The sequence below is a fragment of the Nilaparvata lugens genome, chromosome 2 (genome assembly GCF_014356525.2).
Source record: "Nilaparvata lugens isolate BPH chromosome 2, ASM1435652v1, whole genome shotgun sequence".
Taxonomy (NCBI): Eukaryota; Metazoa; Arthropoda; class Insecta; order Hemiptera; family Delphacidae; genus Nilaparvata; species Nilaparvata lugens.
Genome location: NC_052505.1, coordinates 52,309,932 through 52,331,094, shown reverse-complemented (window position 1 = coordinate 52,331,094; position 21,163 = coordinate 52,309,932). Strand labels below are relative to the sequence as shown.

The 21,163-nt window shown below is 34.3% G+C and overlaps 1 protein-coding gene across 9 annotated transcripts in view; it reads left to right on the top strand.

Moving 5' to 3' along the window:
- The window catches only part of LOC111052018 (gonadotropin-releasing hormone II receptor), a 352,206-nt gene that overhangs the window by 271,831 nt on the left and 59,212 nt on the right, over positions 1-21,163 (top strand). For 8 of the 9 annotated variants that reach the window (XM_039421483.1, XM_039421485.1, XM_039421479.1 and 5 more), the window contains one exon: positions 504-723. In XM_039421483.1, the coding sequence (XP_039277417.1) occupies positions 504-723 (220 nt within the window). Of the gene's footprint in view, positions 1-503; positions 724-18,492; positions 19,333-21,163 lie in introns of those variants that run through there. The other variant, XM_039421480.1, reaches the window with a different exon arrangement.

The following is a 21,163-nucleotide window of genomic DNA, read 5'->3' as shown; positions in this document are numbered from 1 at the left end:
AATAATTTCATCTTTTGAACGAACTTAAAATGAGATTCACCTCAAACTTCACTTCTTTCTACCAATGCTGACAAATTGAAGTGTATTTCACTAGACATATAGAAATTTACTTTATCATTGAGATTGAAATGAAATGAAAGAATTCTTTATTAGGCGGAGTAAGGCCTTTAAGTCCTCTCTACCAGTCAACCTCGAATCTCCAGACATGTGAATCATTCACACAAGCAATTGTCCTATGCATGAATATTGTAGTTCCAAAAAAATAATAAGGGAATCCTTCCATTATCCCCTTTGAATCCTCTTGATCAGAAAATATTAAGGAACTTCTTATGATGAATATAAGAATATAATTATATAATATTATCTTACTATGTAATTTGATCGTCCTCTTTAAATCCATACTTCCATTGATCCCATGCATGAATAAATGAAAAGTTTCCAAAAAATAAGGAATCCTTATGATGATACTATAATATATGATGATGCTATTCGATCAATTCCAGATGCTGGTATTCAGGGTGCAGGCTCATCCGTACGTGCCATGGTTTGAGCAGTGCATCACCATATGGTTTGCGCAGGACGCAAAGAACCCCAGCGTCCAGGAATTCGTGTACTTTGTGTTCGGAATGCTCATGATGTACTGTATTCCCTTCCTTGTCATACTCTTCTGCTATGCCTCGATTCTAGGCGAGATCTACCGGCACTTAAGAGAAGATAAATCGGGTCAGTTGAATTAGCCTTGTCACAAATACATTATCATAGTAATTGCTTATCAGTGTTTGCATGAAATTTGGTTTCAATGTATATTCCTTCGAGTCTCCACTTTTCGAGATTGATAATCTTCATCCTGTATTTAGTGCACCTTATTTTCAACATTATAAATGAAACTGAGAAAAGAATCTGCAATAACTGAATTATACAATCTACTATATATCTATTATTACTAATCTACAATAATTCATTCGACCGTCATTTTTTCCAGTTCCTGTTTTTCGAGATTAATCATCCGATTCTCGAAGCAGTGTATTGTATAATGTAATACTATTTATTGATGATTGAGTGATATGAGTAGTAAGTGATAAAGATGATTAAGAGTAGATGAGTGAGTGAATAGAATGAGTGAGTAGCAAATTTGTCAAGTAAAACATTATTCAACCATTAATAAGACGATGAATAAGAGAGTGAAAATATTATTTTTTATGACGACTGATAATGAAGTTGCGTGAGTAGAATTAAACCAATCAAATATGAAAGATTAGTGCAATAGTTAGTAGAAGAGAGCTAATGCACTGCTGGAAGCTGACCAATGAAAAAGCAATAATTTCGTTGACATTGAAACATTGACGACAATGTAAGTGGGTTGAGTGTGAGACCAATATTAACTAACCCTATTAAATAAGCCCCCCCTATTCGTTATCATGCTAGCTAATTATAAGTCAACTAAATTCATCAGTAAGAAAGTAATTCTGACGTCATAGTAACAGTTAAAATAAGGTAGAATAAGGGAGTAATAATTGTATAATTTAGGATTCTCTCAACAGCATTTTCTGGAAAAATCTTTCATGTTTTTCTTTTCTCACAAAAATTGGAGGAGTAGTCTAATTATGGAATTCATCTGAATCAATATATAACTTCCGTATCACTCATCTTACAATAATTGAATTTACTGCTTAAGATCATTATTGAGACAGAAATTGAACCTTGTTCGGTCAGTTCTGTTATGGTCTCACACAAGCATCATTCATTATAGATTTGAAATCGAAGCATCTTGTGAAAGTCATTTGTTTGTGATGAAAATGAGGTTTTTAACTCCACCACTTACAATTTCAGTTTTCCTCGACTTGTATCTATGGAGAATTGAATTGTTAACCCGTATTCACAATAGCTCTACATAGTTGTAGAGCTATTCTAGCCTATTGAAAAATGAATTTCTCGAAAATTTCATTCATGAAGAAGCATGAAGCCTCACAGGGAATCGCTAGGTTTCCTAGCTAGGAAACTATGCTGTTTGCGTTTAAATCATCAATGTTTCGAACACACCTTCAATAATATTTTATGTTTGAGTGTTCTATGAAGTGCATGGAAGCCTTACACAACAGATTCAATTTACTCTAGTAAGAATTCCTCCCTAGCATTGAAGTTTGTTTGCAAACCACCGTAAAGAGCTTGGCAAGTCTTCCCTCATGAATACTAAATAGCTTATCACAACCAAAAAATACCAACAAATGTGTCCCGTTGCTTTCTATGGGATGAAACTCTAGTGACAATAATTCTTTCCACCAGTGAATCTGCAATATTCTTCTGATGTTGAATCAATAAACATTGAACGATTACAAAATTTGACGCGAAGTTTTCTCACTCGGATTTCGACTTATGTAGTAGTACTGCACTTTCAGCAACTTTTAAAATGGATTATCGTGTACATGGAAAAGTTATGAGAATGCAATACTTCCAACTTTCGGCTAGCTCAGCTTCTTAACTTTCCTAGCAGGGCGGTGATGGTCGCGGACCTTTCATGATGAATTGGGATGTCACACTTAATTACAGTTGCCAACTATCCGGAAAGTGGTAAACAGGGTCCTTCATGATAATGATGATGATGATGACACAAAACTGTCCAACTAGTTTCACGGACACTATTAATCGAGACGTGTCCAGAATAAATTCATAATAAAGTTGGAACAGGGTAAATAGCCCTATTACTTTTGAAGCATGAGAAGATTTTGATAGATTCTAGTTCACCTTTTGAAATAAATCCACATTAGAAAATAAAAATCACTATCCACACTCTAGAGTAGATGCAGTTATAATTATTGAGAAAATAATGAAAGTGTATTTATATTATACATTCTCTATCACGATTATGGAATTTATGGATGTTATTTCCTTCTCGTTCATTCATCTCTATGTCGATTTGATATGTTGAATGATCTATATTACTGATTAAAATGAAGTGAGAGTTAGTTGTTCAAGATTGGTTGTATTCCAACTTGCAACAAAACAAAACTGGCCTACACGTAATAAACGTAATTTATTTATACATTACAATTCCATTATAGCTACCAATTCAATTATTTTTCTCCAAATGGAAAAGGCCCTTATCGTATGTATTTTTTGTCATCGAGCGTTGAGGAGAAGCACCATTGTAGCTTTGAGAAGAAAGCACTTGGTGACATTAAAAAGTTGCCCCTTTTCTGTTTTGTGTTGGCTGTAGTGATATTCACTCCAAACTCTCAACATCTCTCATCAATTACGCCGACGCTTCCCATTCAACTAATGGTGACAGTATGAAGTGAATAATACAACATTGTGGTTGTCCAGGCTGACCTGATGCGTACATTCAACCGACATTTTTTATTACAACCATTTTTCACAACAGCACCATTAGGAATGATGCATGGAAGGATCCACTAATTATTCTTCTCTCCCCAAAAAAGGAGCTGAATCACCAGAAACGAGAAGAACTTAGTGCATATTTTATATAAGACTGGTATTCACAAACGAGTAAACAATATTTCAACAATAATATTACTCTCGTCGGAAGGGTCCAATCGGCTTCAGCCAATTCGTCTGAATAAGATTCATATGGTTCGGAAACCACCCGATGCTTCCCGATGGTTCGGAAACCACCTAAAACTGTAAGTCCATCCATCTCTCATTATCATCCGCCTCATTATCCACGAACATGCCAAGAGCTCATGTGGGCATCACCCTCAGCAATATCAACAAATATCTACTTTTTTATTTCGGACAAGGATAATATTGTCATTTTTGCCCTAGACATGCCTATGCTTGATTTACGCAAAGCAATCTTACGTTTTGATGATAAATTAATGAATCATTAATTTACAAATTTTCAAATGGAACTTGAGTTTGAATTAAAGTCTTTGACTTGTTGAAAACTCCCAAAAATTATAAAATTTTATCTGTAGTTATCACGAAATGTTGAGGAGTTCATCATTCTTCATCAATGAAAGGGATGAATATAAATTTATATATTCTATCGGTTACATACATTTCCTGTTTCTGTACTGATTATAATATTGCTTATAAGGCAACTAAATGACTAGAGCTCCGACAACAAAACAGTCACCTCCTGAAGATTAATAATTGAGAACGTTAATTCTGATTTATTATTCCAGATTGAAAAATTCAGCATCGTTAAGCATTGGTATTCTTTTTTCAACCAATTCAGATGCAGCTTGAGTTTACTATTCGAAAATGTTTCCACCATTCACGAATCGATGGAAAGAATCTCGTTTATCGACGATTTAGTCATTGAATGAAATAAATGGTGAGATTAATCCCTCGACGATAGCATTAATTCTCATGGAGCGTTATCGAATTTTCCTCCTCATTCATGATTAAAGGATGGAGCTGTCCACGGTGTAATAAGCCTGTATTTCATTGATAAACGACAGTCTGATTTTGAATCAAAAGCATGGGGTTATATTGAATAAGAGTTTTTGGTGAACTGTAACGTTGCTGGAGAACGGATTCTGTTTGGTCAAGCCTTGAACTTCATCCCAACCCACGCTTGGAAATCCCTTATTACAAATATTTCAATAACGCTTTGCAATATTCAGAATAGTGTTATCATTACAAATCTCAAATAGTTGATGGATCAATTTGGAATGTGAATATTTCCAGTGCTCTATATTATATTTTCTCTATAAATAATATTGTATCATTAATTTGTATCGATTCCCTTATTTTTAACTGTTAGGCTGGTCACAATAGAAGCCAAATAGTACTACAATATCAAAGTTTACTCCTAATTAAACTGTTATACAAGACTTCTGTTGAATATTGAAGACTGTGAAAAAACTAAAGATTTCGGTGACAAGTTTGTTTGAAAAATAGTAGGTGAGGTAAGGGAATTTGGCATTTACTTTGTTGTCCAGCAAGGGATTTTCAGGGCACAAATAACGTCACCAGCGGTGGACGTTTGAGACGGCAAGGGTCTCCACGTAGATGGCATGGTCTTGTTGAAGAAGAATCAAGACAGCGAGCTAGCTCACGGAGCCGGCATGGCGTACAACCATACAGTAGAACGTTCAGTCGTGCACTGAATCGTAGAATAGCGAAATACAATATTGTGTCATTGTTCTTCACCCTTAATGCAAATTGCGTAATGCCAGGAACGGGTGGGAAAGGCGAAATAGAGAGAGAAATAAGATTGATTGAGTACTTTATTCATGTAGATTACAACAATATATACTGGCTTATACACTTATAAACAATAGCTTACAATACAGCAAAATTGTAAATGAATTTACATAATATAGACTAAAAAAATTATTATTGAACTGTATATGATATGAAAAAAGCAATTTGTGATAACTATAGATAATATTGTTGCATCTACATGAATTGGCGGAGCTTTGGACATATCAATGTCCATTCTTCGGAAAGAATATTCAAAATTTCCTTCCCACTAACTCTCTACCAAAACGTTTATTTCATTAATTCAACTGAGGATTTATTTATAAATGGAAATATTTTAAAAGTATTAATTAATTGACCGAAGCGAAGCTGAGGTCTTGGTTTCGACTGGATCGGCTTTTGTCTGTTTGTTTGTTTGTACCGGAGTTACAGTCGCAGTTAATGTCCGATTTGGATGAAATTTGGTATGCAAGTTCTTTGAAACAAGGCGCAGTAACGTATGTGTACCGATTTTTGATAAGACCTCCGGTTTTAATATAAATTGAATATAAATTGTGCCGCACTAAGATGTGCTATATTGAATGAATGGTATCGTTGGAATGCTATCCATAGAGGACAAGAGTTGTCAGCGGTGAACCTTGAAATGTCTGAGCCGCTCCAAATCATACTGTATTTATTAATTGAAGAAAACTTCTCACTTGATTGCACCCATTTCTTCTTCCCTTTTCAACACGATATTTCCCTGTTCCATAGATGAATAGTTTCTAGAACTACCGAACCGGCCGGAGACATCACAGCATAGTTAGTTAGCTCTTGTTCTCGTTTTAGTATGAGATCGGAAACCGACTTGTGAGCATAAACATTCTGCATAGGCATAACAAGCCGCCATAACATTGAATCCACTTTTCATGAAAAACATTATTAGCAACCTTCTGCCATTGTCACCAACAAACCCATCTTATTTAAAATCATTTTCCGTCTCACTATCGTCTGTGAGACGATTCATCGTCTAAATTGCCTCCTGCATATTCCATTTTTCTGTCAGTTGAACAATTTCTTATAATTAATTGTTAGAAAATTTGTAATATTGTAAATATGGGGACGATATGAAGGTATCTCCTTGAGAGACATTTATAAGTCCGGTGTCCCTGGTAACAATGTCTTTAGCACTTTCAATGGAGATAATAATAGATGACATGGATAAATCTTCACAATATACTGTACTTTCTTAATGGCCCTTCTCATTAGTTTGAAAGTTTTAGGCTATTCATGAGCGAGGTCTTCTGTTCGCAGAACTACTAGTTTTACCTATCATTTCGGAAGAGATTATATCCAGGTAATGCAACAAGATTTGATGGAATACTAGGCTTCAAAAATGAATCGGAAATTCCAATTATATTGAAGTCCTGAAAACGGAAGATGGCTCTGAGTTCATCAATGTGACAGCTGAGGGATTGGACGTTAAGGTGAGCAGCCTTGAAAAGTTTTTTGAAAGAGTGGAGCTTGTTTGATAGAAATAAACCTGTGTCATTATTACTTTTAATGAAATAATCATACCTACTTGAGGGCGAGCGAGCTGACGTGTCAGTGAGAGGCATCATGGAAGCAGCAGACCAACCTTGAACTGACCTCAGAACGACACATGACGGGGAAAATGGGGATGAAACTGATAAAACTTAACCTGAATGAAAAAGTCTCCCGATTCGAGTGCATTCTGTATGCATTGACAGTTCGGCTCCCTTTACTATTTGAAAACACTAGTTCAAAAATTCACTAAACACAATAAGATGTAGATGTTGTGATCTGTTGAGTTCCAGTGGTGAATGATCTGAATGGTGAATAAGATTGGACATCCAATTCGGTGGGGTCAGCTGAAAGGGGACACAGTGGTCTAGAGTTTAGAACAGCCCCAATTTCAGTCAAAAGAGTGAGCAGTTCTTCATAAGTCAAGGAGCGGTCATTCATTACTTTATAGAGATGATGCTTTACTGAACGAATACCACGTTCCCAAAGTCTTCCTGTGAGAGGAGCTGATGGAGCATTGAAATGCCACTGATTCCTCTCATTGCTAATTCAGCTTCAATAGAATCTGAAGAAGAATCCAAGAGATCATAAAGCTCATTGAGGCGTTTACTGGCACCCACAAAACTGGTTCCACAATCGGTGTGTACAGTATGACACATTCCACCACTTGATACAAAACGATCGAATGCAGCTAGGGAAGCGTCAGTTGATATGTCAGACACGAGTTCAATATGAACGGCTTTCGTAGAAAAACAAACAATTAGAGTAATATAATGCTTTTGAAACTTTCGCGTTACGAATCTCTTTTATGAGATGGTCCGCCAAAATCAATTCCTACGGTTATGAATGGACGGCCTTGTATAACCCTGGATTCAGAAAGGTCTCCCATAATATGGTAATTGGGCTTTGCACTCAGTTTGGAGCAAGTGATACATTTCGACAATCGTGAACGAATAGCATTCCTTGCTGACACAATCCAGAATTCTCGAGCAATTAGAGATTGTAAGGCACGTGGTCCAACGTGCAAATATCTCAAGTGATAAAAATCAATTAAGATTAGTGAAAGGGCAGGATTTCGGTAATAAAGCACGATGCATTGACGACTTAGGAAGATAAGCATGCTCCAATCTTCCCCCCACTCTGAGAACACCCGTCTCATCTAGGAAAGGAACCAGCTTTTGTAGAGAAGGGTTACAGTTTTCTCCACGACTTTAAGATTTATTTCATCTGAGAAATGTTTTTTCTGGTTGACTTTGATGAGGAAAGTCAATGCTTGCTTCAATTCAGAACATGAGAGTGGTCCAGAGAGTCGGTTTTCTTTAACTACTCTCAAATTGAATTCAAATCTCAAACACCAAGCAGGCAAGCAGTAACTCGTTGTAATTTAGAAAAAGATGAAAATCTTTCAATCACATCCCATGAATTCGAAGTAGTTAGAAGAGAGCAAATAGTTGTATTCTGCTTCATCTCAGGTAAGTCCGAGATAGAGTGACAGTGAGATTCAAGCGGCCAGTCATCCAGTGGTTTCAACAACCAGTCGGGTCCATGCCACCAGAGAGTGTGATTCAATAACTCATTGGGTAACAAACCTCGCTAATTACAGTCGGCTGGATTTGATGACAAAGAAACATGATACCAACAAGAGGGAGGAATGGTATCCTGAATTTTCGTAACTCTCGTAGCTACAAACGTTTTCAGCACATGTGGTGAAGTACGTAACCAACCAAGAACATTATTTGAGTCAGAAAATGCGTATATTTGAGAAATGGGGATGACATTTTTGAAAACATACCTCAAGTACTCGAGAAGACGACTCAATAAGAGAGCACCACATAATTCCAAACGAGGAATCGATATCGTTTTCAAGGGGGCTACTTTAGACTTGGCTGGAACAATACTTGAGGTAATTTCACGACCAGCATCAGAATACCCGACCAAAAATGCCTTAGCAAAGTCAGCTCGTGAAATCCATCTGTGGATATGAAGTTGTTCAATCAACGGTGATTGTTCACAATAATCATTCCATTCTTTCGAGATATATAAGGGTACATTTTCATCCCAATCAATACGCCAATTCAACGCCACAGATGTTGAATTAAGCATTTAACACGAAAAATAAGTGGTGATAGCCAGCCCATAGGATCGTACAAACGAGCAACGTGAAAAAGAACTATGCGTTTTGTACAATGAGACTCAGAGTGTGTAACCTTATAGGAGAAGGAATCGAGTGACAAATTCCATTTAGGTCCCAAAACACTAATCACCTCATCGCCATCGTCGTCAATACATAGTGGAGTTTCGATATGCTCAGTAGGAAGATCAGCTAATAATTCAGAATATTGCTACTCCATTTTCTCAACTCAAAACCGCCTTTACCTAGAGAGTAGTGATACAATTAGGGTTGCCACCTTTTTCAAAGAAAAATAAAGTACATTGGTAAACACAGGCCTAAAAAATATAGTACATTATGTTTAAATAAAGTACATGTCATTTTTACCTGTTTATTCAAAAAGTCAGCATAGTTCTTTGTGGCATTCTTATATACTCACAAAAATACACATTATAGACATGAGTAAATAAAAAATAAATAAATATCACTGATTACTATTAGAATCCATTATAATTATTCTATCAATAATGACTAATGATAGAATAATTCGATTTATCCAAATAAGAATATGATACCTTGGAAAGTTATTGATTACATACTGGTATGACGAAAATAATCATAAATCATTAAAAAGATAAATTAAATTAGTTTGTTACAAAGCACACGCTCATAAAGAAGAATTGTATAATATAGTATCATAAGGAAACATATAATTTATTTTATTTAATCCAAAACGTTCTAGAGAGTTGGTCTTCTAAATTCAAAATGTAAGTTATACACCTTGAAAAAATGCATAATATTGTTACTCTTCAACAATTTAATCAAATAGGCTATTGCAAAATAATTTGATTTACACAAGATTAAGAAATTTAATGCAAAAAATTTCACCCCTCTGGCCAAAGATATGTGTACTTCTCAAAATACAATTTTAAATGATTTATTAAAAACATAAAGCACCGAGTTCAAATGAAAAAATAAGTAAATAAGTATTGACTAATTTATGTACATATAAGACTATCCTCCATATTATGTTCTATTTATTGGTTTGCATAATTTTATCAAAAATGGGATCATCTAAATCGAATTGAATAATATTTATTAGTTTATTACTATTCAATTTTGCTGTAGTGTAGATATGAAATCTTCTTTTACATTAATTTAATTTACTGCTTTTGCTTCCAACGTTTAAAATCTTCATATTAGCATTCATATCAATATATCTATGGTTTTCTGCTATCAAGTGCTCAACAAGGCCGATTATTGAGTAGTATTTTTTTATTTTAGAGCTCTAATGTGCTCCTGGAAAAAATAAATAAGGAAAGCTTTATGTTTTTAATAACTCTTATAAGTAGCCCATGCAAATAAAGTGATTTTGAATGGATATTCAAAATACAATACATGGATATAATGGAATACAAAATGAGTTCAATAATGAATTTCAAATTTATTAAAAAATCAATTAGTTATTCTTGACAATATATTTCTTATTGCTTTTGGCCATCATCAATAAATAGTTGCTACTGGTGAAGAGTTGCAAAGCATCTTTGCAATCAACATTCAGATTGAAATAAGTAAATCATTAGTTCATTATGTCTTATGAGATTCAAAGATGCTTTGCTCCTCTGATCTCTTCACTTATTATTCATCACATAAAAAACCCATTCCACAAATGCTGAAGTGGCAGGGATAGAGAGTAAATATGAAACCACTTTATACAAATTCTTGAACTCATCAGCATCACATGCACTGAAAAAATGTAGCCAATATTTAGTTTAAATCTGACAGTCTCCGCCAATCTACTAATCTATAGTGAGGTCCACGTTATAATGACAGTGGATAAAGATGGAAGAATGACGTTGCCTATTCTCTGCCTCAATTAATTATATATCTACATAGTCAAAAACATAATTGGCATCGTTGTGGAGCTAGAAAGGGATACTACTAATACCTGCTTTGTCGAATGATAGACGAGGGTAGCAACACAAAAGTTAATCAAATACTGTCATTATAACGTGGACCACACTATAAAATGTTTTGATTTCCACTTACTTTATTATATAGTACTTTGTTGAGCAAAATAAAGTATTTTTGCGTACTTTATCTTGCTTACAAAGTATAAAGTACAAGACCTCCAAATAAAGTACAATACTTCATAATATAGTACGGGTGGCAACCCTACATACAATAGAGTTTTTCAAATCATGAAGATTCTCCTTGGAATTAGACCCAGTCAAAATATCATCGATATAAATATCGTTTGTGATAACTCGACTAGCTTCAGAACAATTAGAACTTTCATCTACTGCAAGCTGGTACAATGAGCGCTGCGCTAAATAGGGCGAAGAACTAAGCCCAATTGATAACATTCAATCGGTTTGTTAGGTTCAGGCCTCCAAAGTTTGATTTGAAATACACGATCCTCCTCACGAATCCAAATTTGTCGAAACATTTTTGAGATATCAGCAGTGAATACAAATTGATGAAGTCGAAAACGACAGCAAATATCAACTATATCTCCTTGGAGTTTAGGACCAGGATGAAGAATACTATTAAGAGATTGCCCATTAGGTGGTTTTGATGAACCATCAAACACAACTCTTAATTTTGTAGACGAACTTGTCTCTTTCAAAACGGCGTGGTGTGGTATGAAATATTTTTGAGAATCATCAGTTAAAAAAGTAGATTCAATACGAGTCATGTGACTCAACTGTTCATACAAGAAATCATGATAATCAGCCGCAAGTTTGGGCTGCTTAGCGAAGCGTCTCTCCATTGCTATCCAATGTGAGAGAGCATGTGAGTAAGAATCGCCTAAAGAAGAAGGCTCAGCTTTGAAGGGTAACGAAACAACATATTTTCCATCTTCAGCACGGGAAGAATTATTGATAAATATATCTTCACAAATCAAATCATCTGAATTTGAAATAGGTTTAGTGGGAGGCTCTTCAATTTCCCAAAATCTTTTCAAAGTTGTATTAATGAAATGTTCATGAGTACAAAGATGAGTCGTAATAACTGGAAGAGCAGACAGTGAGAGTCGAATTTCTCCAGTAACCCACCCGAATATACTGTGCAAGGCTGATGGGACTCCATCACCACCTAGGATCCGTTGACCATCATACAGGAACGGGAATAAAATTAATCAGCAGCAATCAAAAATCAATAGAAGCAGGTTTGTCATAATCAGGATCAGCAAGGATCAAGGTGATTGAAACGATTACAAACCTTACTAGGAATAGTGAAAGAAGGCATTTCACTCGTAATCTGTGACAGAATAACAGCTTCGGTATCCAACATTGGATTATTAGAGATTCGTGGTTTGATTGTGCATGAAGACAAACCTTTGATATTGGAAATGAAACTCTGACCTAATCCAGCAATGGGAAGATCACATTTTCTAACCGTTAAACCAAGTCGTTGAACGCAAGAAGCTGTGATAAATGGAGTTTGAGCTCCAGAATAAATTAGCGCACGCACTGGGATATATTCTCCGTGTGAACTCTGAATATGTACAATCGCAGTACCCAGCATTACGGTACTTGTACTAGGAATCGAACCATTACTGTGTAAACCAGCAGTAGGTGAATTGTTTTCATTAGGTTGACGCTTAGAATTCAAAGTAGAAATGGAGCTTGATTTGTTAGAAGATTCCTTATTCTCAAACACTGCAGTTGGTATTTGATATAAGAAATGTAACTAAAAACTAATTAGAAATGTTGGTACCTTTGATATTAGAAATGAAACTCTGACCCAATCCAGCAATGGGAAGATCACATTTTCTAACCGTTAAACCAAGTCGTTGTACGCAAGAAGCTGTGATAAATGAAGTTTGAGCTCCAGAATAAGCTCGCATTGTAGTGTGATGACGTAACGAACATATTGAACAAGTGTGTGGAAGGACATGAATTGACCATATGATTTCCTTTTAAACAATTGAAACAATGTCTCTGATCTCTGATAATATTCTTGCGTATAGTTGGAGTCATTTTAGAATACTTAGAACAAACATGGATAGAATGTTCTCCAGATTTGCAAACAGGACACATTTAACTAGCATGATTAGGTGAATGTATTTTAAAATTTGAAGTATCATTGGCTGTGACTGTAAACACTATTTTGGAGTATTACGTTGATAATTACTCTTATCAGATGTCTCTCGTGATCTTGAATTATCATGGTAATTTATTGAAACTTCCAGAGCATGAACTTGTTTTTGAATGAATTTAACTAAAACTTCAAATCTAGGAAGCTCTTGGGAATTAGATTTAAGTTTAAATTGATTCCGTGTTTGTAACGATGAACAACGCAATCCCAAATGAGTGTGAATAAATTCACTCAAGTTGTCCATATTCAAAGCTTTCAAAGCAACAACAGAGTCTTTGAAAGTAGAAAGAAATTGATTGAAACCTGCAATGGATTGTACCAAATTAAATTCTTAATAGTTAACTATAATTTTGATTCCGTAATTTGAATAATTAAAATCGTATTTTGTCGGTTTATGATTCATAAAAGATTTATACTTTTGTATTTTGTTTTGCAAGTAGGCAAAACTGCTGTTGAACAGCTGGACTGTTACACTGTATTCACTACTGATGGCTTCGTCACTCACTAATTCATTGGATTTTGGCATTGTCTGTCCCAAAATTTAAGAAATGGTTTCTTCTTTTCGTTCAGTATTTAATTATCTTCCAACATGAATTAATTTTGCCAAAATAGGCTTCGGTCTTCTTTACTTTTAATGTTTTGATTGAGTCTTCTTTTCAAATAACCTAGTTGGGTAACTTTAAAACCTTTTTCTAAATTTTGTAGATCTTGAATTAGCTTGTAGACCTTTTATCACTTTCACATGTTTTGGGAAATTCATCTATATTTTTTCAAGATTTTATAATATTTCTTTATATTCTGATGGCTAAGCTCTAGCCGGTGAGCTCCCCTTTTCGGGAGATTTCGACTCAAATTTTTTTTAAATGAAAGAGAAAAACGAAATAAAGCGTGCTAGCATATTTTTATACCATTTGATTCAATTTTAATATTAGAAATAGCTTTTTCAAACTAACCTGATTTTGAAGAAAGGACGATTCTAAATTATAATTATTTGTATCAACTATTATTAAAGATATGGAACTCAATTTTTTCAATGAAAGAAGAAGAAAAAATATGTGTCGGTGACTGAATAACAATTCTAATCGATGAAATTTAATATTATTAATATTAATAGCAAATATTGAATTTTGTCTAACCTATAATCCTATCATGTTTTTACTAGCACCATAGAGTTGTAGAGATATAGAGTTGCAAATTGTTGTTAAGGGTCACAAATTTGAAGCATGTTAAATAGAGTTGTCATCGGTTTTTGAAATTGCTCGATAAGGAAGATTCCGATTTCAATTTGTTTGATTAATGATTCAGGAGTTCAATATTCATTTTATTGTTTTTTTTATTGTTATTGTTCAACAATTTGATGTATTTGAATTCTAATTTAATCTACATTTTTCCCCATAATTGGAATACTTTTTTTTTGAAAAAATTGGTAACCCCAATGGGTATTAAATTTGTGAAGTCTCATTTAGGTATTAAAAATTCAAGTTCATTTATTTATTCAATCATTCATACTTATACAACTTACAGAAAAGTACCACAGGCTAACTCACGCTTTAAACGGTTGCAGTTATAATTTTCACTAATCTTCAATTTTTTCAAAAAAAGTTCCAATTATGGGAAAAAAATTATTTTGAATTAGAATTCAAATATATCAAATTTGTGAAAAAATTATTCTAATTCCATCAAAGAGCTAACCATCACTGCTGACCACATTTTCTCCTGTATTTAATGCGATTGATGAAGTTGATAGGAAATCTGGAAAATATCATAAATGTGCCAGTTTTTGCTTGAAAAATGTCGAGAATATTTTTAAATGAAGCTAACCATTACTGCTGACCACATTTTCTCCTGTATCTAATGCTATTGATGAAACCCTACCTACCAAAGTTTGATGTTACTATCAAACCTTAAGTGATGAAGACTGAGCAAGTCTGAGGGTTACTCAGTCTTTATCTGGTAAGGCTTTATTATATTAGGTTGGACTATGCTTGGTTAGAAGAGAGCTCAATGGTTGGGCAGGACTGCATTCTTTAGTTTGAGTTAGGCTTTGTTGGGTTGGGGATAATGAAAAACTCAGGTTACAAAGGTTTGGGTTGAAAAAGGTTAGGTTGAAAAAGGTTAGGTTAGGAGAGCTTTGGTTAGGGGAGGTTAGATTTGAAAGATTTTGCATAGAAAGGATTTGGTTAGGAAGTCTTAGCTTAGAAACGTTCAGGTTGAGGAAATCTTAGGTTAGGAAAAGCTTAGGTTAGGAGAAACTTAGGTTAGAGAAACTGTTGGGTTGGGAAAAAAATTAATTAGAAAAAGCTTTGGTTAGGGAGAGCTTTGGTTTGTGAAAGCTTTGGTTAGGGAAGGCTTCGATTAGGAAATGCTTAGGTTAAGAAAAGCACAAGTTAGGGAAAGCTTAGGTTAGGGGAAGCTTAGGTTAGGGAAAGAAAAATAGGTTAGGAAAATCTAAGGTTAGGGGAAGCCCATGTTAGGAAAAGATAAGGTTGGGAAAAGCTCAAGTTGAGAGAAGCTAAGGTTAGAAAAAGTTTAGGTTGAGAAAAGCTTGGGTTGAGAAAAAGCTTAGGTTGGGAAGAGAAGAAGCTGAGGTTAGGAGAATCTAACGTTGAGTGAAGCTTAGGTTTGGGAAAGCTTAGGTTAGGAAAAGCTTTGATTGAGGAAAGTTTGGTTGGGGGAAGCTTTGGTTAGTGAAAGCTTAGGTGAGGAAAAACTTTTAGTTCGGAGAAACTTAGGTTAGGAGAAACTAAGGTTAGGAAGCTTAGATAAGGAAGAGCTTAGGTTGGGGGAAGCTTAGGTTTTTAGAAGCTAAGGTTGGGTAAAGCTTGAGTTAGGAAAAGCTTTGGTTAGGGGTTTGGTTAATGGAAGCTCAGGTTAGGAAAAGCTTCAGGTTGGGAAAAGCTTTGGTTGGGGAAAGCTTTGATTAGTGGAAGCTTAGGTTGGGAAAAGCTTTGAGTTAGGAGAAACTTAGGTTAGGAGAAACTTAGGTTAGGAGAAGCTAAGGTTGGGAGAAGCTGAGGTTAGGAGAATCTAACGTTGAGTGAAGCTTAGGTTAGGAAAAGCTTTGGTTAGGGGTTTGGTTAATGGAAGCTCAGGTTAGGAAAAGCTTCAGGTTGGGAAAAGCTTTGGTTGGGGAAAGCTTTGATTAGTGGAAGCTTAGGTTGGGAAAAGCTTTGAGTTAGGAGAAACTTAGGTTGGAAGAAGCTTGAGTTAGGAGAAACTTGGATTAGGAAACTGTTGGGTCAGGAAAAGATTAGGTTAGAGGAAGCTTAGGTTAGGGAAAGCTTTGGTTTGTGGAAGCTGAGGTTAGGAAAAGCTATGATTAGAAAATGCTTAGGTTAAGAAAAGCACAAGTTAGGGAAAGCTTGGGTTGGGAAAGAAATAGGTTAGGAAAAGCTAAGGTTGGGAGAATCTAAAGTTGAGGAAAGCTCATGTTAGGAGAAGCTTAGGTTAGGAGAAGCTAAGGTTAGGAAAAGCTTTGATTAGGAAAAGCTTAGGTTGAGAAAAGCTTGGGTTAGGAAAAGCGTTGGTTAGTGGAGGCTTAGTTGAGGAAAACCTTTGAGTTGGGAGAAACTTAGGTTAGGAGAAGCTAAGGTTAGGAAAAGCTTAGGTTATGAAAAGCTTGGGTTAGGAAAAGCTTAGGTTGGGAAAAGCTTTAGTTAGGAAAAGTTAAGGTTAGGGAAAGCTTAGGTTAGGAGAAGCTAATGTTAGGTAAAGCTTAGGTTAGGAAAAGCTTTGGTTGGGGAAAGCTTTGGTTGGGAAAAGCTTTAGGTTAGGAAAAGCTTTGAGTTAGGAGAAACCTGGGTTAGGAGAAGCAAAGGTTAGGAAAAGCTTAGGTTAGGAAAAAGTAAAGGTTAGGGTAAGCTTAGGTTAGAAGAAGCTTAGGTTAGGAGAAGCTAAGGTTGGGAGAAGCTGAGGTTATGTACAGCTTATGTTAGGAAATGCTTTGGTTAGGGGAAGCTTTGGTTAGTGAAAGCGTAGGTTAGGAAAAGCTCTAGGTTAGGAAAAAACTCAAGTTAGGTGAAGCCTAGGTAAGGAAAAGCTTAGGTTAGGAAAATGTCAGATTAGAAAAAGCTTAGTTTAGAGGAGATTTGGTCTTGGCCCAGGCTCAGTAAGCTTTGGTCAGACTTGTTCTGGTAAGTAATTATTTGACTTGATTCAAGAGTTCATTCAATTAAAATTTATCATGCCATAAGAAAATTAATGTGATCAAAAGTAAAGGTTTGTAGATTGTCCACCACTTCTTCAACTCCTATTTCTTAACTTTAAAGTTCTTCCCATACTCCAAGAGTCTCCACTTTTGAAAAATCTCTTTATCTCAACTCTTTAATCCTATCTCAATGTTCAATACTATTCAATCATCTTAATTACTATAAATGTAAATGACTTGAACCTGACATAAATTGACCAGAACATAATAGTGTTTTTCAATGTTTAAATTAGTATTTTAGGATAAAATTTATATTACCGACACCTATTTTTTCTTCCTCTTCAATTTAAGAAAATTGATTGATATCTTCAAAAATAGTTGAGATACAATTGTGCAATACAATATTGTGAGATACAATTGTTAGTCACATATACCAAAAATTACCAATTTCTGTTCTGTTTCAGGATCAGCTTTAGAAACTCTAATGTTAATTCAATGAAAACTCCCCAGAATAATATACATTTTCTATCTAATTCATCGATTAATCAATTATATTGTATTCCAATGTCCATGCTTGCCTGCAGTTACCGGTACTCTTCAATCACTTTCGAAGAAGTTGAATTGATGCGAACATTCATTCGAGCAATCACTTATTTTGAAATCTTTAATTCGGCCATATATGAGTCAGCTGTGCTATTGGCTTCATTATTCACAGTTCATTCTTCATTGTTAACATAACCTCATTCTTCATTGTTGAGTCTCACTTCAGAAACTCATACTGTTTTTTTTTATGTTTTAATTAGTCTTCCAAAATAAAATTCATAGAAGCAACACTTATTTTTCCTTCTTCTTTCATCAGAAAAAAATTTAGTTGATTCCTTCAAAAATAGTTGAGATAATAATATATTTAGAATCGTCCTTCCTTCAAAATAAGGTTAGTTTTGAAACAGCCATTTCTAATATCAAAATCGAACTAAATTGTATAAAAATTGGCTAGCGCGGTTTATTTTTTCCTCCTCTTTCATTTAAAAAAAAATTTGAGTCGATATCTTCAATAATAACTGAGATAACAGGGGGAGCACATCGGCTAGAATTTTGCCATTCTGATCATTATACCGAATTCATTGAATATCTTTTATTCTCATCAACTGAAGTTAAATTTACGAAACGTTATTATTTTTCTACTTTCTGACTAGACCTAACCTGTTCTATCTTCCAATGACCAAATTCTCAATTATTCAATTTTTAATATTTTACATCTGTTCTTTCTTACTTTTATAATGTCTCTGATTTTTTTTTATTTTCTAGAAATCTCATTCTCAATTTGATATGTACCTTTTCTTTATTTGTTACTGATTTTACAAATCTCGACAAAACTATCTTGTTTTAACAAGTAATAATTTTGTATGTAGAATTATCAGATTGTTATTTGTCCATACAGGTTTTTTGATTTATGTTGAATATAATTAAATTGAAGATATCTTAAAACACAACCTGCTTGTACAATGAATCTAACTACTGGACCATGGAATTTAATTAAACAGGACTAAACATCATGAAGACACAGCAAAATAAAGTAAATACCTCTTCTAAACTCCGGTAAGCTGCATCATCAAATTTCTACATTCTTCTTCAACTACATAATTATTCTCTTCGCAAATCGATAACATGGAAATCTTTCAAAACATCAAGTGAAATATTAATGGGATAGCGCTACTTCCTAAATTCATGAACTCTAAATTTAATTCTATACCAATCTTTTGTAATTCTGTACTTTGTGACAATATTGGGTTCTTTTCGATTTTCATATTTGTTTTGAGGAATATATTGTTATTTTTCTTGACTCCCTCAAATATCCGAATTTTCTTAACCTGATTTCTTTCATGACCCGCCGACTCTGGGGCTCATTGCATTCTTTCTCTTGTTTACAAGTAGTTTATTATTAAACTGGTTGTAACAGGATTCCTTTTGAATAGGTTTGAAAGATAGAATAGTTTCCAATAAATCGGAGCCTAATACTCGATTATTTTGATATCTGGTTATTAAACTATTCCAGACAATTTCGTAATTATCGCTAGTCAGCGGTAGGCTTCTAACGATAGAGAGTGGAGGTCCGGATAGTACTGACAAAAGATAATGAAATTTGTCTACAGGATCGATGGAATTATTCTCATAAATTAAAGCTTTGTATTTATCTCTAAACAATGGCCAGCTCTGTAACGTGCCATCAAAGGAAGGCAAAGTTATCTCTGGTAGACGAGCACGAACTTGTTTGACCTCGCTAGTTGTCGCGACTTGCAAAGCTTTTTTCTCAATTGTGAACTCATATCCATCATGGAATACTTGAATTTCAAAAACATATCTTCGAATGCGATTAATTTTTGAAAATGAATTCCTTTGGGTGGAGTAGCTACTACTTGCCTCAAGTAAATTAATTCGTTCTGTAAAATCTTTGAACTCATCATACATTGAATCAATTTGTTTATAATGAGAAATAAACTGCCTCTTGATTTTTTTATCTTTAACTGATCCAGTTAAACCTTTGTGTTCGGTAAGATCAAATAATAATTACAATTTTTGGAATATTTGAGCTTGTTTTGCTACCAAAACACTCAATTTTGCAGTTTATGTCATCATATAAGTTTGAAAGAAACAATAAACTATTCATGACAGTATTTGGATGCGTAGAATAAAAATAGAAAAATACTTGTGCAAGAGCATTGATGACAATTATTAAAAAAGTAATAATTTTCAGAACAAGAATTCTGAGATTTGGACTGTATTACTATAGGTTTGATTAATCAATTCGGCTAAAGGAGACCATGTTGAATATTGAAGACTGTAAAAAACTAAAGATTTCTGTGACAAGTTTGTTAGAAAAATAGTGGGTGAAGGGAAGGGAATCAGGCACTTACTTTGTTGTCCAGCAAGGGATTTTCAGGGTGCAAATAACGTCGCCAACGGTGGACGTTTGAGACGGCAAGGGTCTCCACGTAGATGGCATGGTCTCGTTGAAGAAGAATCAGTACAGCACGGGTCTCGAGCTAGCTCACGGAGCCGGCGTGGCGTACAACCACGAAATACAATTGTGTCATTGTTCTTCACCCTTAATGCAAATTGCGTAATGCCAGGAACGGGTGGGAAAGGCGAAATAGAAAGAGAAATAAGAGAGAGAGAAGTAGGATTGAACAACTTCAATTGCTTCAACACTTTCAAATGACTTTGAGGATCTTTTCAAAAAACCAATGATCTTGAAACAACTATTATTGATATTTTTTTGATACGATTACAAAAGCTCCATTCACAGTTAAAGATGACTCCTAAATCCTTTTTTATGTTAACATATTCCAATTTTTGCTGAACTAATTTATATGAGAAATAATTTTTGTTTTTACTTCTTGAAAATTGACATAGTCTCACATATTTAAATATTTATAAATAATTCATTTTCGATACACCAATTATTATCTAGACAATCTAAATCAGTTTGCAAAAATATATTATCTTCATAAGATTCAATTTACTTGAAAATCTTCAAATCATCTGCATAATTATAATAACACTTCGGATTTGAAGAGGTTAGCGACATCATTGATGAAAATATTGAATAACAATGGACCTAATTTTGAGCCTTGGGGTACACCTGATATTGCAATGAATTTTTTTGAAGAAATACATGAGACTCCCTATTATCTAAATAGGAACTAAAAAACTTGACAGTACCATTCGAATATCCAAAATCATATAATTTAAGTAGTAACTTATCATATAATACAGTATCAAAGTCAGTGTACAGTACATCAACAACATCCTTATTATCGAGAGCCTTATTTACAAAATATGAAAAAAATAATAAGTGGGATTCTTTGGATCGATGTGGATAAAACCATGCTGTTCAAAACTAATATAACATTTGATATAATAATAATATTTTCAAAGACTTTAGCTCTACTATTAAGAATGGCTACACCCCCTTTTTCAATCTCATTTTCTTTGCCTGATTTAAAAATAGGAGTGATTTTAACCTTTTTTCAAGAGGAGAGGAAATTGATTGCTTCTAATTGACAAATCAAATATATTCAATAGGAGCAAAATCAGTTCATTATTCAATT